The following is a 20,275-nucleotide window of genomic DNA, read 5'->3' as shown; positions in this document are numbered from 1 at the left end:
CCTCGGTCACATGACCACATTTGGACTCCAGATGTTTTCAAATGTTAACCCTCTAGGTGCCGGACAGTTTTAACGTCAAGGAGGGATTCTGGTCAACAATCTGCCCCCATAATTAACATTGAATATGAAATGAATGAATGACTTATTTATATAGCACCCTTCACAGCACGAATGCACAGGGTGCTTTACACTACAGCTTATATAAAAAACACAACAAAACAAAATCAGAAATAAATAACAACAACAACAGACAGCAGTTAAACCCTCTCTGCCACGCTTATATCCATCAATGTTTGATCACTGCCAGCTCTATTTGTCTATGGAGATGTTCACCTACTTTGCAGGGCTATAACTTTTTAAATTGTATTGCTAAATTGACATTACTATGGCCCATTCAACATCGATTAGCTATTGTTCAGGGTGTAGGAACGTTTTACTTTTTCATTCACACATTCATACTAAAATACCGTCCAGAGTATAAATATGTTTTAATCGTTTTCTGCAGTAATTCATAGAACGTGAGTTATAGCCATTTATGCATATATTAGATCATCAAATGCAGTTTGATAGCGATTGACGCCAGATTAAAAATTTTAATTGTACAAGGTCCTAAACGTCATGACTCATCATCTGCTGGTGCCCGGAGTGGGGGGGGGGGGGGGTTTATAAGTCTGTGGCCGACGTTAAATCATTTATGTAGTATGGATGATATATAGATCAGAGCAGTTTGTATGGATAATAATAATCAAACACGCTGAAACTCACTGCAGCTTCCTCGTAGCGATGGGGGATGCTAGTGGAGCAAAAAGATCGTTATTATGGTATGTCGATCTAGTTGGTCCAGTTCCAGGTTGTATAATACTAATATACGTCCAATCATGTTGTTTATCGAGTTATGGCAACGGATCCATGTCCAGTGTGTCGAGATGGAGTCCAATATGGGTGAGCACCACTTCCGGCCGCTCACTTCCGGTTTTGGCAACTCGCCGATCAGCCACCAGGTGGCGGTCTTGAACCGTTGGAGAGTTGAGAGGAGATCTACAGCACCAGTCAAGTCTCCGTGGGTGAAATATGATTGCCATGACAGAAATTTGAAATATTGATCTCAAAGACGCTGTACGACGTCATTGGCAGATTACGCATGGCAGAGAATGACGTCTTAACACGTCATTGGCGATTAAAGGGTTAAAAAACAGTGAAACCGGATAAAAAAGTAGAATAAAATAATTTGGATAAAATCATGAGTCACTAATTAAAAAACAAAACTATAGGAACAGTGAGGACAAGAAAGAGTGCCTATGTATGACCAAAGGCCTGTCTGAATGTGTTTATAGTTGTTTTTTTAAAAGAGTTTTCAGAGGGGGCAGTTCGCAGGTCCAGGGGGAGAGCGTTCCAGAGCCTTGGTGCCGTCACCTCGAAGGCTCGATCACCCCTTGTTTTTAGCCTGGACCTGAGGACCACCAGGAGGTGCTGATCGGCCAAATGCCTATTAGTTTGTACCTGTTCTCGTCTACAAAGCAATAAATAAGAATATATATATAAGTTAATTATAATGTATAGAGTATAAATACTCTGAAAGGCTACCTAAAAACATTCTATGCGACCTGGCAACCATTTTTACAACATATCGATGCCCTGACTATCAACGAAGAAACTGACAAACAATAGAGCTGGACACCCCTAACTAAGTCATTTACTTGTGTCCTACTTTACCTGAACCCCTTTTATTTATTTTACTATTATTATAACTCTCTTCCTCTCCTTTTTCTCTTTATTTTAATTTTTTTAAATATTGTTTATCAATATATAGTTATTATTTTCCCCATTTTTAAAACAGTATTTGCTGTATTGTGTGACTGTAAAAGGTTTAGAAGGTTACCGGTATGATTCCGGCTTCTCCCGGCAACGTGTCGAAGGGTCCTTGAGCAAGACACCCATTGAGCACATTGGCACCTTGCATAGTTGCCTTTGCCTTCTGTGTGTGAATGTGTAAGACAAAAAGCGCTTTGGATAAAGATTTTTACCATTTACACTGAGTGCCATTCTACTCAGCAGGTGTGTAAAGTACTTGAGTAATTGTACTTTGTTACAAGTTCCCTTACAATACTTAAGTACTGTTTTGGGGGATTTGTACTTTACTTGTATTAGGTTGGTTTGTATACTTGTACTTCTACTCAATTACATTTCAGAGGAAAAAAAAACACTTTTTACTCCTTACATTTAAAATGCAGACCTACAAAGTACAAATCTCGCAGGTCCAACAATTGTAATTAGTATATTTGTTTCTCTGGCCAAACTAACATTAACATTATTAATCCTGCAGCCACACTTTATTTAAAAACAGCCAATCAAATCCCCATCAATGGAAAATGAACCCGCCCATACCCATGCCGATTGGTCCTTGTGCAAGACTAGAAAGTGGGGATCTTTGATTAAACACCTGCTATCAGAAGAATAGACCGTCAGAGTGACAAGCTACAGAAGATGGCCACAAACTTACCGAGTGATGAAGAGGACAAAACGGAACATTTCTCTGCTCCGGAATAAAAAAAAGTTTTTACTTTGACTTTTTAGTACTCAAGTACATTTAAAAGTAGAAACCTTTTTACTTTGACTCAATTGCGTTTTCAGCCAGATACTGATTTTACTTGAGTACGATTTTGAGACTGTACCCATACTTTCACTTAAGTATCATTTCTGGGTACTTTTTACACCCCTGCTACTCAGCTGTAAGCCAGTTCTGATGAGAAAACATCACATTATACAAATGGCACCATTTCGGTTGTCTTTATTCAGATGTCCATGCAAAAGGGAATGCTTTACAAATTGAAAAGTAAAAAGAAAAGGGCTAAAAGAAAAAAAAATACCAATATCAGTAAGAAAGTTGTCTTGTATCATATTATTGACATGTTTTAACAAATTAATTGCGACTGTTGTTGGGCTTAGACTCTCCGAAGATGGCACAGAAGAGGTGTCTTGAAGGGCGGCCTTGATCTCTTCTGTTGATCTATGAAGAAAAAGGAACAGCTTGTCAGGACTGGTGGCCTACGTGTCATTGGAGGCGGACGCAGCAAAGTCACTAGTACCTGTACAATAGAGCTTGCTTTGTTCTGGCACCTCTGGACTCTAGTAGGTTCAATTCCAAATAGTATTTTTATTGCAGGCGACTGAGGCGAGTACAACAAACAGCCAGTAATCAACTTTAAAAAGTGACAGTTCACATTAAAAAAAGATGTCAGCATCTACCCACTCCCATGTCAGTCGAAACCCCACTGAGGTTTGTTGTGTCCTTGTTGCATTAACCTTCTCACAAACAAGTTAGCTAGCGCAGCAACACATTAGCCAGCCTTCTCACAAACAAGTTAGCTAGCGCAGCAACACATTAGCCTTCTCACAAACAAGTTAGCTAGCACAGCAACACATTAGCCAGCCTTCACAAACAAGTTAGCTAGCGCAGCAACACATTAGCCTTCTCACAAACAAGTTAGCTAGCGCAGCAACACATTAGCCAGCCTTCTCACAAACAAGTTAGCTAGCGCAGCAACACATTAGCCTTCTCACAAACAAGTTAGCTAGCACAGCAACACATTAGCCAGCCTTCTCACAAACAAGTTAGCTAGCGCAGCAACACATTAGCCTTCTCACAAACAAGTTAGCTAGCGCAGCAACACATTAGCCTTCTCACAAACAAGTTAGCTAGCACAGCAACACATTAGCCTTCTCACAAACAAGTTAGCTAGCGCAGCAACACATTAGCCTTCTCACAAACAAGTTAACTAGCACAGCAACACATTAGCCTTCTCACAAACAAGTTAGCTAGCGCAGCAACACATTAGCCTTCTCACAAACAAGTTAGCTAGCACAGCAACACATTAGCCAGCCTTCTCACAAACAAGTTAGCTAGCGCAGCAACACATTAGCCTTCTCACAAACAAGTTAGCTAGCACAGCAACACATTAGCCTTCTCACAAACAAGTTAGCTAGTGCAGCAACACATTAGCCTTCTCACAAACAAGTTAGCTAGTGCAGCAACACATTAGCCTTCTCACAAACAAGTTAGCTAGTGCAGCAACACATTAGCCTTCTCACAAACAAGTTAGCTAGAGCAGCAACACATTAGCCTTCTCACAAGTGAAAAATAAAGTCACACTTCTCAAAACTGCTTGTGCAGCATTATTGTGTTCCGTAATCAAAAGACTGCACTTTCGATTCAAAGGCTACATTTACATCAGTAACCTGTGACCTGCTGGGGCAGCGGACTGAGAGCGGGGGGGGACGCAAACAGGCTGGATAAGCTGGTCAGGAAGGCCAGTAGAGTGGTGGGGGTGGAACTGGACTCTCTAGCGGTGGTGGCGGAGAGGAGGAGCCTTGCTAAGCTCCATGCCATCAGGGACAACCCCTCCCACCCACTATACACAGACTTGGCTGACAGGAAGAGTTCAGTGGTAGACTAACACTCCCAAGATGTAGCACTGAACGGCACAGGAAGTCCTTCATTGCGACAGCCATCAGACTTTATAATGCATCACTGTGCCTCACTGCATCACTGGGCACAGAGTGACAGTACTATCTTCCTGGACCTTTACTTTACTTTTTTTTTTTTTTTTTTTTATTTAACCTTTATTTTACCAGGTAGTCACTTATTCTTATTCATGATTTGTGTTTGTCTAACTAAATGTTTACCGTTTACCGTGAGCGATATGTAGTACCAAATTTCCCTAGGGATGAATAAAGTATTTCTATTCTATTCTAAGTAGCACAGCAAGTCCTCACTGAAATCCTCACTACAGCAGAGAATAGGAACCGCTAGACTCAAACACTGTTGCCTATTATTACACGTTTTGTACACGACATAAGTCTACAAGGTTCTCAATGTCTTGCTGCTGTAAACTGGATCTTATTGTTATATTATTATGGACTAACAGTGCAATCATTTGGTCACAAAACCTTGCATTATGCTGCATGAGCTGTTTAGAGAAGTTTGATAATGTTATGCCCTTTTTGGAACCCCAAAGAAACAGGCGACATTCACTTACAATTGTGTGGAAGAAGGCTAAGATGCAACTGTGCCCAAGAGAGCAAAGACTAGCAAAGTTAGTGGAGAATTATCCAGCGCCCTTCCTACAGAGATATTATTATTATAGAGGCACTTATTATACAAGTATTATTTATCATCTGGTGCCACCTAGTGGGCGTTTACTGCAACTGTGGGACGCCAGGAGACTGAGATGTGGACAGGTGAGGCTGATTCAGCGTCTCTGTGACGCACTATTTAAGAGACACACGTAGCCATAGGCCTGTAATGAGAAAAGCCCTGTGGGCGATCGAACTGGCTAACGGTACGTTGCATTGTATTATCTCTTGTATGCACTGACTCTGTTCATAACTATCATTTATGTATGCATAGCACATGTGGCTAATGGATGCCGTTTTGTTTCCCATTTTGTATAGGTAAATAATCTACTGACCGATGCTAAATGCTGACGGCTACTAACTGTTGCTACTGACAGCTGCTAAATGCTACTGACTGTATCGACTCTACTGGCTAAGTGCTACTACTGACTGGCTAAATGCCACTACTACTGACAGCTGCTAAATGCTACCGACTGTATGCTGCTAACTAAGGACTAATGCTACCAGCTACGAGCTGTCTAAATTGACCATCTGGTGGCTGTTTGTCAATGACAGTGGAGTATTGGAGCGTTTGGATGGGATATCCTAAATAAATAACGTTCAAGCAAGAGTCTGAATTGTTTCCTTTGGTCCGGTATAAACAGTTGATCGCCTGCACCCTTCCAATGGGGAGATCTAGTTGACATATTGACGGTGACTGCTAGATAATTGGACAGTTAGTGTGTTACAATGTTACACAATTTGAATGGGGTGAGTAGATAATGACAAGTTACTGTGTTACAATGTTACATATTTTGAAAGGGGGTGAGTAGATAATGACAATACTTTTCATTTCAAACTGAACCGTTCCTTGAAGAGCTGCTAATAAAAAATAAAAGTACACATGCACACTTCACTCATATACACACCTGCCGAGAGGGGGAAAGGTGGGCGGGACGCACGTCTCGTTTCAACCAATGAAGTTCATCACGACGAGATGGAGAACGGTGTGGGCGAATAGGAAGTCAGCGAAGGCCCTCTCGGGGGAGATGGACAGGAACTCGCCTTTGTTCTGTGGGTTGATCTGGATACGAAGACACACTGAGGACGAGAGAGGACACAATGTTGGTTCTTCATATTAGCACTGAGGAAGAGAGAGAGAGGACACAATGTTGGTTCTACATCATATTAGCACTGAGGACGAGAGAGAGAGAGAGAGGACACAATGTTGGTTCTTCATCATATTAGCACTGAGGACGAGAGAGAGAACACAATGTTGGTTCTTCATCATATTAGCACTGAGGACAAGATAGAGAGAGGACACAATGTTGGTTCTTCATCATATTAGCACTGAGGAAGAGAGAGAGAGAGGACACAATGTTGGTTCTACATCATATTAGCACTGAGGAAGAGAGAGAGAGAGAGGACACAATGTTGGTTCTCTGTGAGATGGCACTGCTCCGACCGGCCGCCGTTCTGTTAGCTCCGTCGAGACTGTGCTTACTTTTGTTAATTTTTATAGTTTTAAGAGTTTTATTTGCACCAACTGTTGGTGCATTATATGTGTATGACCGTCAGTCACTCATTGACATTGGATTAAGAAAAACTTACAGACTGGATTGCTCTCTGGATTGGATTGCTGAACAACAACAGTGGCCAGCGGAGATCCTTTGTTGCGGCCGACGCAAGGAAAAGGCGCAACGACGAGGAAGAAGAGCTGGGGTCCGAAACGGATTGAGATCCAGGCGACACAGAACCACATTGCCCAGCATATTGTTGGCCAATGTGCAATCGATAGGAAACAAACTGGACGACATCAGAGCACGGATCCAATTCCAGAGGGACATTCGGGACTGCAACGTCCTTTGTTTCACCGAGACTTGGTTGACCCCGAATGTCCCAAACCATGCAATAGAACCGGCAGATCACTTCTTCGTTCTCCGTAAGGACCGAACGGCAGAAGAATCACTAAAGACGAGAGGAGGTGGCATAGCTTTCATGGTAAACAAGGAGTGGTGCGATATAGGCAATGCAAAGGAATTGTCTAACCACTGCTCCCCAGACCTGGAGTTTATCACCATCAAACGCCGACCCTTCTTTCTCTCGAGGGAGTTAACGTCCATCATCATGATCGGAGTGTACATCCCACCACAAGCAAGCACTGGGGCCGCACTCTCGAAGCTAGACGACGAGGTAAACAAACAACAGACCGCTAACGTAGACGCTGCTATTTTGGTTCTGGGCGATTTCAACAGCGCGCGTCTTAAAAAGGTGTTGCCGAATTTCTATCAGCATGTGACCAGTCCCACCAGAGGCGAGAACATATTAGACCATGTATACTCGCAATTTAAGAATGGGTACAAGTCACAGGCTCTTAGTCCATTCGGCAAATCGGACCACGCCGCCATATTTCTTTTGCCAAAGTATAAACAGAGTCTTAAGCGCGCGCCGGTAGTATCGCGAGAGGTTAAGCGTTTGACTGTGACGTCAGAGGAGACACTACAGGCTGCGCTGGAATGCACAGACTGGAATGTGTTTCATGATAACACAGCCAACCTTAACGAATACACTGAAACGGTGCTTGACTTTGTCTGTACTCTGGTAGAAGAAACAATCCCCTCTACCACAATTAGAATTTACCCAAATCAAAAGCCTTGGGTAGATAAATCCGTCCGTGAGGCTCTGAAAGTGCACACCTCGCGTCCTAAAAGTCTGTGCCGACCAACTGGCCCCGGTATTCACTGACATATTTAACCTGTCCTTAGAACAGGCTGTCATCCCCACCTGTTTGAAGAAGTCCATCATCCCTGTACCCAAAAAATCTACGCCCACTTGCCTCAACGACTACCGCCCTGTAGCTCTCACCTCCATAGCCATGAAGTGCTTTGAGAAGCTAGTGAAGGGCTACATCTGTTCCTCCCTCCCCATCAACCTGAAGCCCCTGCAATTTGCATACCGCCCCAACAGGTCCACGGAGGACGCCATAGCCCATTTGCTGCACACAACAGCATCACACCTGGACAAGAGGCAGGGGAACTATGTGAGAATGCTATTCATCGACTACAGCTCAGCATTCAATACCATAGTCCCCTCCAAACTCATAGCCAAGCTCAGGGACCTGGGCTTGAACTATGACCTCTGCCAGTGGGTCTTGGACTTCCTGACGGGCAGACCCCAGGTGGTGAGAGCAGGCAACTGCACCTCCTCATCCATCACCCTCAACATAGGGGCCCCACAGGCCCACAGTCCCCTCCTCTACTCTCTGTACACACATGACTGTGTGGCTCAGCGGAGAAACAACACAATCATCAAATTTGCTGACGACACAGTAGTGGTGGGCCTGATCTCTGCAAACGACGAGAGGGCCTACCTGGAAGAGGTCAAGGTCCTGGCGGGATGGTGCCAGGAGAACAGACTCTCCCTGAACGTCAGCAAAACAAAGGAGATGATTGTGGACTTTAGGAGGTCGGGGGTCAGGGACTACAGCCCCCTCAGCATCGACGGGGCACCAGTTGAGAGTGAACAGTTTTAAGTACCTCGGAGTCCACATTTCCGAGGACTTGACATGGACCACACACATTGACAGTGTTGTGAAGAAGGCACGACAACGCCTCTACTTCCTCAGGCGCCTAAGGAAGTTCCAAGTCAGTCAGAAGATCCTTAAGAACTTCTACTCATGTACAATAGAGAGCATCCTGACTGGCAATATCACCTCCTGGTTTGGGAATAGCACCGCACAAGACCGTAGCAGACTACAGAGTGGCATGTTCAGCCGAACACACAATTGGAGGGGGGCTTCCCACCCTCCAGAACATTTACAACAAGTGGTGCAGGGGTAAGGCTAAGAGAATCATCAAGGACTCCAGCCACCCAAACAACTGCCTCTTTGAACTGCTGCGGTCAGGCAAGCGATACCGGAGTCTCATGGCGAGCACAGAAAGACTCAGAAGAAGCTTCTATCCCCAGGCCATCAGGCTGCTCAACGAACAATAAACACTATGCAACAACCATCAAATGCACACAGCACACACACGCGCACACTCACTTTAAACAAACAACACACTGCAGCACCCACTCTCCAGACTTTAGATCACCTAAACACACTTTATATTTATTGGTAAAGGATTTGCACTACAACTCGTACACCTTACTGTAAATTGTACCTCATCCCATTTCTGCTTTGCACTATATAGTATTGTATATTAGTACATTGCATAGTATATTGTATGGTAACTCAGTTACTTCTATTCTGCATCGAACATTGTACATATGTCTATACTGAACACTGACTTCTATTTTTACTTCTATTACATGCTATACTATTTTATTTCATACTTATCTTGTCTAGCACAGTCTCTGGAGCGTAACAGTAAGAAGCATTTTGTATAAAAGTATTTGTACTTCTGTATGACAAGTTCAACTATTAAAGAAACTTGAAACTACATCATATTAGCACTGAGGAAGAGAGAGAGAGAGAGGACACAATGTTGGTTCTTCATCATATTAGCACTGAAGAAGAGAGAGAGGACACAATGTTGGTTCTTCATCATATTAGCACTGAGGACGAGAGGGAGAGAGAGAACACAATGTTGGTTCTACATCATATTAGCACCGAGGACGAGAGAGAGGACAATGTTGGTTCTTCATCATATTAGCACTGAGGACGAGAGAGAGAGAGGACACAATGTTGGTTCTACATCATATTAGCACTGAGGACGAGAGAGAGGACACAATGTTGGTTCTTAATCATATTAGCACTGAGGATGAGAGAGAGAGAGAGAGGACACAATGTTGGTTCTTCATCATATTAGCACTGAGGATGAGAGAGAGAGGACACAATGTTGGTTCTTCATCATATTAGCACTGAGGATGAGAGAGAGAGGACACAATGTTGGTTCTTCATCATATTAGCACTGAGGAAGAGAGAGAGAGGACACAATGTTGGTTCTACATCATATTAGCTTGACCTAAAATTCAGACAGGGGTCATTGTTGCCATGAAACGGATTCAAGCAAATGTTTCACCTTTTTTGGAAAACAGCCAACTATTGTAGTTCAGTAACATGTAGTTCAGTAACGCATGCCCCCAGTTTCCTTTCACTGCCACACGACAGAAGCTTAACCCTTTACCATCACACAACCGACTGTCGCCGTTGGTTGTGTGATAGTGAAGGGTTAACCTTCTGTCGTGCGGCAGTGAAAGGGTTAACCGGCTGTTGTGTGGCAGTGAAAGGGTTAACCTTCCGTGTATTGTCGCAGTGAAAGGGTTAACCGTTTTGGTAGTGCGGCAGTGAAAGGGTTCAAATCAATATTAGGGCCAACTAAAGGTAAACACAATGTTTCATTCCACAGGATGACCCCGATCCAGCTGGTGTTGGTGAAGGAGAGCAGTTTTTATTTATTTAAATATAAATACAGTGGCTTTTGTCAAGTTCAAACATTGTTGTAAGCAGTACTTCCAAGTTAAAATGATAACAATAAGAAGTTATAGAAGTCATTTTTCAAGGGACCACATTTTAAAGATCCTCTCCACTTAAACTTTTTATTTAAGTTTTTTTTTCCATTGTATGGTTAACTCCTCTTGGTGGCATGACTTTAACTCTACAGATTGTTATTTATGATTAACTCCTCTTGGTGGCATGACTTTAACTCTACAGATTGTTATTTATGATTAACTCCTCTTGGTGGCATGACTAACTCTACAGATTAAATGATTAACTCCTCTTGGTGGCATGACTTTAACTCTACAGATTGTTATTTATGATTAACTCCTCTTGGTGGCATGACTTTAACTCTACAGATTGTTATTTATGATTAACTCCTCTTGGTGGCATGACTTTAACTCTACAGATTGTTATTTATGATTAACTCCTCTTGGTGGCATGACTAACTCTACAGATTGTTATTTATGATTAACTCCTCTTGGTGGCATGACTTTAACTCTACAGATTGTTATTTATGATTAACGTAAGGTTATGTATATAACCAAGTTCTGTGAATTACGGTGACGCTCAGCATCATTCTGCACTGTACTTCACTTCGTGCACGAGCACTGAATAGAAAATTCCACCATGTACCAATTACATCCCAACATTCGTCTGGCCACACCCCCATCCGCTTACCTTCATAAGCAGGTGTGTGGTCACCTACTCGCCTCCTTCCCAAACTTTCACCACAAGGCGAGATCAAGGGCCGCAGCGGCGTCTGATGCTGAGCGTCACCATAATTCACAGAACTTGGTTATATACATAACCTTACGTTCCTTTTCATTATGGCTTATGCTCAGCATCATTCTGCACAAGAGGAGCTGAGCGGGAGCCATAGCTCGACAAATGTACCCCGCTGAGGCCCCCCACAACCATCAGACCGGGGAGGACCGAGCCCCCCGACCCTCCCTAATGGAGGATACCCTCCCTATTGGAAGCTTACGGGAGGGAGACGGATCCGACCGTGCGAAGAGCAACTCAAGCAACTCAACGCACAGGGTGAGCAGACCGTGGCTTGACCCCACGACTACGCACAACCCGCATGCCACCAGGGAACGGAAGGAACAACCCTCGGTACTGCCCCCAAAATCACGGGGTCAAGAGCAAACCCAACCCCGTGGCAAGGCTGTAGCAGCGGAGCGCAAAGGAAGACCCAGACCCACTGAAGGGACTGGATCCCCTGGAAAAAGGGGGCCCGGAGAGGTCAATGACGCCAGGCATCAAGACCCCACCAGGCGGTCACTTAGTGACACCGCCCCCCACATCGCCAGCGTATTCGGCTAGGGCCCCTCCAAGAGCAGGCCCTTTCCCCCCAATAGTACACCGCCTGGCACACTGACCCTGCAGAACAGGCAGTCAGCATGGCCGTAAGCACTCAAAAAGTCCAACCAACGGAAGCAGGCAGCGCACCAGGGAAACCAGGCAGCAGGCTGTAACCTGAGCCTGGAGCACTGTGGACAAGACAGGCGCCAAAGGAGTCAACTGAAAACAGCCCCCCCGGCGGAAGGGGCGTATGCTGCCGTTGTTGAGCACCATGACAACGCTTCCATTAAAAAAAAAAACCCAGCGGGGTCGAGGCAGAGAAGGTTGACACGAGACACCCGAAAAAAGCACAAGTCCCTCAGGGTACCAGAACAGCAGATCTGCATCCCCGGCGGACAACGGGTTAACTGACCTGGACCAGCGCGACCAGACCAGTCCCGTGCCCTAACCACGCCGACATGCCCACTCCAGAAGAGGGGGTAGGTATGCGTGTCGATCTAAAACATGAAAAGAGGGCGCCACCCAGACGGTCCCATTTGTACCGCGCTCAGTGGCCCACCCCAAGGGCGTGAGACCCCTCTACCTATGTTCTGATCCATTCCGTTAACATCCCCCAGATATGAACGAGAATTCATCGAGACAACCTAGTAAACTGGCGCTCGGAAGAGACAAAACTCCATCCCAGTTGCCCTATAAAAACGCTGTTTTAATAACGAGCAACCAAGGCGCACTTAGCCCCTGCGTGATTCTTAACAGAAACACCATGAGCCAGCACTATGTACGCGTCGAGACCCAAACACATCAATGGATAGTCTAGCAAGACACCAAACATTGTTCCTCCAAGTCGCCTGGGAGAACGACACGGAGCCGTCGTGCTTCATGTTCCTTCCTCTTTTTATCTAAAAAAGAAAGAAACAGACTGACATGAATACCACGTGACGCAGCTGAGGGTAAAAATAGTTACATTTTTACATCCCGCCACCCTCACCACAGGGAGGAGACGGAAATCCCCAGAGAGACTTCCCACGCGAGCTGCATAGATTGAAAAGAATATATTGCAACATTGAGCTATGTAACACTTGGGTTAGGGCTCTCCGAGGAGGAGGCACTGAACCAATACACACTCAATAATCGAATTGAATCGAACACACACAATAGAGCAGAACTCCTTTTTGAAGTTATACTCACCTTGACAATCTGAGGAGGCTCTGAAACTCTGAGGAGGCTCCCTCACAGGGAAGGAGAGTCCGAACTCACAGAAGGCACTTCTCCCTGAGGAGGAGCTTCGTGAGGAGGAGCTCTGACAACTCCCTGAAACAGATCCATAACATGGACCCAAACAACCCACGGAAGTCTTACCAACAGAGACGCGCTCAGTGACGTACTCTATGGCGGGGGAATTTCTCTGGGAATCTTCCAGGGCGTGGGACCAGGAAACTCCCCCCCCCCCCCCCTCCCTCCTCTTACCCTGTAACGTGCCGAACAGCAACGTGACAGGAACCTTGAAGGACAGGTGGTTTTAACCCCTGACCAACAGAAAAAAGGGGAGGAAAGGATTACCAGTTCACCCCTTTACAACCCCTCACCCATGATACGATGTAATGACAAGTAGAGTATGACAGTCATAGCCTGCTACATGAAGCATCGAACGGCCTCACATAGCTCATGTGATAACCTGCTACCTGAGTTTTACTAAGGAAAAAACACAGAACACCCCGGTTTAAGAGCCCCAGTCCAGACTTACACATGTGCTTCTGTGGGCCAACCTAACCCAGTTGTAGATCACAAGACACAGACAACCCTTTATCACAACAAAAAATGGCAAAGTACACTCTTACAGAGGAACGCCGTTTTTCATAACGAGAGAATACAGAATCCTTGATTATGTATTGGCCACAGGCCTTGCTAAGCACACATGATAAGTGACCAAACAATCTTTTCATTAGGAAAAAATAGTTTCTCAAGCGGAAAGCACAACCCCAGCAATTAAGCTGAGGGTTACATCGTATCCCCACAAACAGTGACACAATATATTGTAACCAACATGTCTGAGAGGAGGGGGGGAAGCCCCAGGGAAACCGGGGGGGGACACCCCTCTTATCTTACCCTTGATACGACCAAGGCGAACAGGCACCTCTGTTAATGTGTGAACATACTGTTCATTGTCATCACAGGCTGAGAAAAAGATTCATTCCTCAATCACATGTCACTAAGCATAGCTTTACAGGTTTAATTAACCCTCTTAGTTGTGAGTTCACCCACGGTACAAGTACAACGTTACATGAACACAGGGAGCGAAATTAACTTTGACTCACCGGCCAGTGGCGGGTAGATGGGAAGAATCTACCCGCCAAGCATATTTCTTACCTGCCAACTTTTTTTGATAAAATTTTTTTTATTATTATTTTATAGAAAAAATTTTTTTTAATAAAATATATATATCATATAATCATACTTGTGATTGTGTTATCTGCGAGACATCGCCACCTCGCTGTCTGCAAACAGCTCCACTGTCTGTGTGTATACTCGAGTGGCCTCCAGCAAGGATTCTCCGGCGCTGCAGCTGGACCCTAAACGCTACATTCAGCATGCAAAAGGATTCTCCTGAGCTACAGCTGGACCCTATTCAGCAGCCCTCAGCCAGGGACTCGAATACGCATGTTGTTGTTGTAGGACATTGATGCCAGGCGCTATCTGTAGCTACTGCTGGATGGCGTTGGGACAACGCCTCAGTGAACTATTTAGTTTACTGCGACATTTCGTAGTGACTAGTGAGCTACCTAGCCAACGGAGGTATTATGCACTGGACTATTGCTGGAGGATTTGTTGATGTCTGGAGCCATCAGTAGCTAGCCGGCTGGATAACGTTACACAATGCCTCATGTATTAAACTAAGTGAATAGTTGACTGGGTCATTTTGTAACGGTAGCTAACGTTATCTCACGAAGGTCCCACACTGACTAGACTAACGTCACGGTGACTCGGAGGCAATAGCCTCCGTTTACATGCAGGCATACAGAAACAGGTGGGGAGGGGGTAGGAGCAGCAGCAGCAGCAGCAGCAGTGCGCGGTGCGCTGCATGTCCGTGCTGAGACAGCGAGTGAGAACTCCGCTAAAGAATTGGATCATGATTTTCACATGACTATTTGATTGCCCGCCACACGGCGGTCAGACCTCTCAGTGGGAGGCGCCAAACGTAAAAACTGAGCGCAAATGGCGGGTGGCGCTCTCTAGTTTCGGTCCCTGTGAACACACATGTTCTCATCACAACCAAACCAGTTCATTTTTACACACGTAAAAAACAACAAACAGTGACAAGACAATTCACACACAACACGCGTCGTATCCTCAATGTATTGCAGCAACACATGTTTTGGAAAACATCGTTATTACAAAACATTTAGAAGGGAAGAAAAGAAGAAGTGTTTAAAGTCCGGTCGGGACTCCTACCTTCACCCAGAACGCAGGCCGAAAGAACCGCAACACAGGTTAACGGGACACCGAGTTGAACCCAGCACCTCCTGCGCCGGTTAGGGGTGGGACGATACATCGATCCAGATCGATATATCGATCTATTATCAATAATCAAATAGGATCGATGCCACGTAAAAAGATCGATTCATATTGAGATACTCTTATTTTGAAAATCCGGCGACGTCATCGCCCCGCGCCCAGTGTTGTGAAACTCCGTTTAACATCAACAGCACACAGAGCGTCACTAGAGCAAGACTATTGTGCCCATAGATATCTATATAGAACACTAGATATCTATGATTGTGCCTATTCTGTGACCCAAAACATGTCCCTGCTGTTTTATTCCGCAACGGGTCCAATGCATCTAACCTGCTTTGCAATCCTCGCCACTCCATTATGCCCACGTCGCGTTAAAGATAGAAGATAACGTTACGTTAGCGTAAGCTAACAAGCTAACCCAGAGCCGAGCAAGACTATTGTGCCTATTCTGTGACCCAAAACATGTCCCTGCTGTTTTATTCCGCAACGGGTCCAATGCATCTAACCTGCTTTTCAATCCTCGCCACTCCATTATGCCCACATCGCGTTAAAGATCGAAGATAACGTTACGTTAGCGTAAGCTAACAAGCTAACCCAGAGCCATAGGTAGAGAGAAGTGGGGACTGGGAAGGAGGGTGCATTCTCGGGATATCCCCACTAACAGGATCTGGCCGGCTTTTTCAGCCAAAATACAGCTCTGTGACAGTGAATAGTAGGGCTGGGCGATAAAACGATAACGATAACCATCGCGATAAATTATTTCCTCGAAATAAACATGAAACGTGGTCGCAAAGTTTCGATATATCGATTTTCCAAGCTTGGATATGAGCACACGCACTAACAACCAATCAGTGAAGGAGATGGCCGACAGCGGAAGAAGACCCGGAAGGAGACCCGGAGGTAGGACTCAACAACAAGGCTGGCTAGGCTATTTAGCTTGCACAGCGCCATTTTATATATTTACGTGCCGAGTGGGTGTGTGGCGTGAATTCTGAGGCCACGTTTATAGTAGTGTGGGGTATACAGTGGACGTCGTTGCAATGTATTGGGCGGAAGAGTGTTTTAGGGTCATATTTAGTACATTGTCATGGAATACTCCGCTTAGAAACAACAGGCTGGCTATGATAATTAGCTTGCACAGCGCTATTTTATATATTTACGTGCCGAGTATGTGTGTGGCGTGAATTCTGAGGCCACGTTTATAGTAGTGTGGGGTATACAGTGGACGTCGTTGCAATGTATTGGGCGGAAGAGTGTTTTAGGGTCATATTTAGTACATTGTCATGAGATACTCCGCTTGTCGGCTAACTGCTAACGTACGCGGACTGATGACGACATCAACTCGACTCTCGGGACATTCGCCGCCGGACATTCGCCGCCGGGCATAAGAAGTTAATTAAACTTGACAGACATTATATCGACGATAATTATCGATATCGAGTTATATGAAAATAATTTTATAATTTTATCGCGATAACGTTTTTGGCCATATCGCCCAGCCCTAGTGAATAGGATATTAAGAGAAAAAAAAGAAAAACAAACCAAAAACAGTGAACAGGAGGTCTATTTGTATTAAAAACAATAGATTGTTTTTCATTTAAATGTCTGGAAGAGCTTAAAAATAAAAATGTCAAATGATATTTCCATTGCCTTTTTTTTTGTTGATTGTTGAAATGTTACCGATTGTGTTAAATGGGCATATAATATAGTCTCATATCGATCGCAGGCACCTGAATCGAATCTTATCGTATCGTGGCAGACTGTGTGATATCGGATAATATCGTATCGTTGTCCAAAGAATCGATATCGTATCGTGATGAAACTGGCGATTCCCACCCCTAGCGCCGGTGACGAGGGTATGTCCGCAACACCACCCAGCCGCCGTTCTCCATGTTGACGAAGTCCTCGCTGGCACTGGCAACCGGGTGTAGTGTCGACTAACATCCTCTGTCAAAGATGACGTCGTAGTCAGAGTGTTTTAAGGCATGTTATACTTGTTATAGTCACAGTATCGTTTCAACAGTGTAGCATTAAGCTAACAGCCGTCCGACTGATAGCAACAAGCTAACGTTTACTAGCCTGGTAAACACAGCGAGCTAGCGCCGCAGCTAACAGCTGACTGGCTAACACAGTAGGCCACAACTAGCACGCCAGCTAAGCAGCTATCACCTGAACTGTACAAAACAACATAACAATCCACACTTCAGACAGGCCGCTGTCCAAGTCCCTCCCCATCCTAAGAGGGAAAAGAAAAAGAATGTCAACACAGTTTTCAACGGTGATCCAGACATACAGCGGGGCCAGCACAATTCCCATTTCGGGCTGCAGCCGACTTTGAGCATGGAACTCCCAATAAAGAAGATCCTATGCCCACATTTCCTCGTTAGGGTGTACTTTCACTTTTATGTGAAAGATGGGGCCTGCACGGGACAGAGAAGTAGGGCTGGGCGATATGGCCTAAATATGATATCACGATATTTTCTGACCTTTCGGCGATACACGATACGCATCACGATGTTTTTCTTTTTTTCCCCAAAATTCATTATGAGGCTTACCAAGACAGTATTTGAGTTTGCAAGCTAACATTAAAGACAAAATAAAATACCCATGCATTTAGCATTTTTATATTATATATTAGATTTAGATTATTGGATTATTAGATTATATATTGCATATATTTAGCAATGAGATATTATATGATTTAGATATGAAATATGATGAATTGAAAATGGGGGACCCTGATGTAAACAAGACGAAAGTCTTTCTCTGGTCTGCATCCTCCAGTCCGCTGTTGACTGTTGTTGTATTGAGCTGTACTGTATTATTTGTACCCATGCTGCAATCTTTTAATAACGTTCTCATTCATTCAGTCGGCAAACAGAATCATTTTGATTGACAGTCGCGTCTGCCAATTACGTCACATCGCTTGCACCCGCCCTGCTGTTCTTAGCACCAATCGGAAAGCGCGTATTTATTTTTTACTTCCGCCATTGGAGAGCTCAATGACAATAACAATGGCAGCTCGCCGCGGCCGACGTTTAGCTTTTAGCTCCGCAGAAGGACTAAACGACTGGAGGCATAATGATTTTACTTCAACGGATGTTATAATAAAAGCCTTTCCATACATCTGTCTGATTGAAAACGTTATTAACAGACCGCAGAATGGGCACAACTGAGTCAGCACGGGCTGAGATATGAACGAGCTTGCTATATCTAGGTCGACCTCGGTCGGCACTATGTAAATACGCTGATGTTATTGAAAGTGTAACTATATAGAGACCTCTGAACAGGTCCTGCATTATTATTATTATAACGTTAATGCCACAAAACGAATGCCTTTGTTATCATAAGTAGTCACTTTTGATGCAGTAGTGTGTGTGTGGGGCGGCGCTGTTCAAAAGTGTCAACGTGTGGACCAGATTGACGCGACACAAGCCTCTTGGGCAAAACATCACGATATCCACGATACGTTTAAAAAGTGTATCGTTAATGAACTGTACCCGATATTTATATAATATCGTCATATCGCCCAGCCCTACAGAGAAGCATCCGCTCGTCCAGAGAATCCTGGGTTCACCAGGTCCTGGTCCTGATGCTGAGCGTAAGCCATAATGAAACAGAACTCCTCTTGGTGGCATGACTTTAACTATACAGATTGTTATTTATGATTAACTCCTCTTCAGTTTGCAGAGGGGTCAATACATAATATCCCTCCCTATGTTGAGTCTGTGGGGGGAAATAGGATGAACGTTAAACTAGTAATGTTAGTAAAGAATGTCAAAATGCCGCAGAACCCTCGCTGTCTGGAGAACAGGCCCCACACAGCAGACGCAGTGGTTGTTGCACGGCGTTGGGAACAAATCGCAAGTCAGTAAAATAGCCAAGAAGAGCAATCAAAATCAAATGAACAGAATGCAATATGTTTACCTCCGAGGATGAAACAGCCCACGCACGATATGAAGCCGGACAGAAAGCTGTTGAAGGGGAAGGTGCCGACCAGGACGCAGTAGAGGAACTGCAGCGCCCCTGTCAGCAGGATGTACAGCAGGTAGGCGTCCACTACCTTGAATGAATGAAAACTTTATTTAACAGATTGCAGAATGGGTACAATACAGTACGGCTCAATACATACAATTGTTAAGGGGATGCAGACCAGAGAAAGACTTTCGTCTTGTTTACATCAGGTCCCCCATTTTCAATTCATAGACATTTATGACATACACGACATATGACATCATGACATTTATGGCATAGGGACATACATGACATACAGGTATATAGTACTGTTACATTTGTGACATATATAATATGCAAATATACAGTACTGTTACCCATAGATCCTAACAGAGATTATATACATGATATGGGGAGGAGACTGTACATTAGGAGGACAAATATATACATACGGTGGGGAGAGAATACGGTGGGCTTATATACATACCTTCAGCTTGTTGGGCGTCGTGCCGGTGTACTCCTCCAGGAAGCGAGAAATAACGGAGAGAACTGAGTTCGACATGGCTCCTTCCTTCCCAGATATCACACGCTGATGCCTGAATGACAAGAAGAAACTAAATCAATCTGCAGTCTTCCTGCACACAGCTCCACTTCCTGGTTCCAATCAGAGCCGTATGGTTCCAATGGATGACGTGTCGTAGTCAACTTCCTGTCTGTTTAACTTCCTGTCTAAGTGCATGTTCTCGCGATCTTTCACGTCAATATGACCTCTGAACCATAGAGCAACGTCAAATCATTTTTTTTGTGGTTTATTTTAACAAACGTTTCTGAATATTCACCCATATCAAAACAATTTGCTGATAAGAGCTGAATAATTTTAGTTCCTAGCGAGATAGAAACACCCATTCTCGGTCCGTGTACATTTTGATAGTTCGTTTTTCGTTTCAA

At 44.5% G+C, this 20,275-nt stretch overlaps 1 protein-coding gene across 1 annotated transcript; it reads right to left on the bottom strand.

Annotated features, from left to right (window-relative positions):
* Window positions 1-2,772: 2,772 nt before the first annotated feature.
* dad1 (defender against cell death 1) lies at window positions 2,773-20,014 on the bottom strand. Its single transcript, XM_084313025.1, has 4 exons — window positions 19,815-20,014; window positions 19,301-19,436; window positions 6,042-6,213; window positions 2,773-3,007 (listed from the first exon to the last, which is right to left on the bottom strand). The coding sequence occupies exons 1-3, from the start codon at window positions 19,887-19,889 to the stop codon at window positions 6,083-6,085; spliced, it is 342 nt and encodes a 113-aa protein (XP_084169151.1). The 5' UTR covers window positions 19,890-20,014; the 3' UTR covers window positions 2,773-3,007; window positions 6,042-6,082.
* Between the last annotated feature and the right edge of the window lie 261 nt (window positions 20,015-20,275).

Source organism: Notolepis coatsorum, assembly GCF_963971535.1.
Source record: "Notolepis coatsorum genome assembly, chromosome: 4".
Classification (NCBI taxonomy): domain Eukaryota; kingdom Metazoa; phylum Chordata; class Actinopteri; order Aulopiformes; family Paralepididae; genus Notolepis; species Notolepis coatsorum.
Note: the sequence above shows the minus strand (reverse complement) of the source record. Positions and strands in the feature narration are given on the sequence as shown.

Coding starts and splice junctions, on each gene's coding strand:
- dad1 (XM_084313025.1), bottom strand. CDS start 19,889: ATGTCGAACTCAGTTCTCTCCGTTATTTCTCGCTTCCTGGAGGAGTAC. Junction 19,437..19,814: donor CGACGCCCAACAAGCTGAAG/GTATGTATATAA, acceptor CATTCATTCAAG/GTAGTGGACGCCTACCTGCT. Junction 6,214..19,300: donor GGGCTGTTTCATCCTCGGAG/GTAAACATATTG, acceptor TCTCGTCCTCAG/TGTGTCTTCGTATCCAGATC.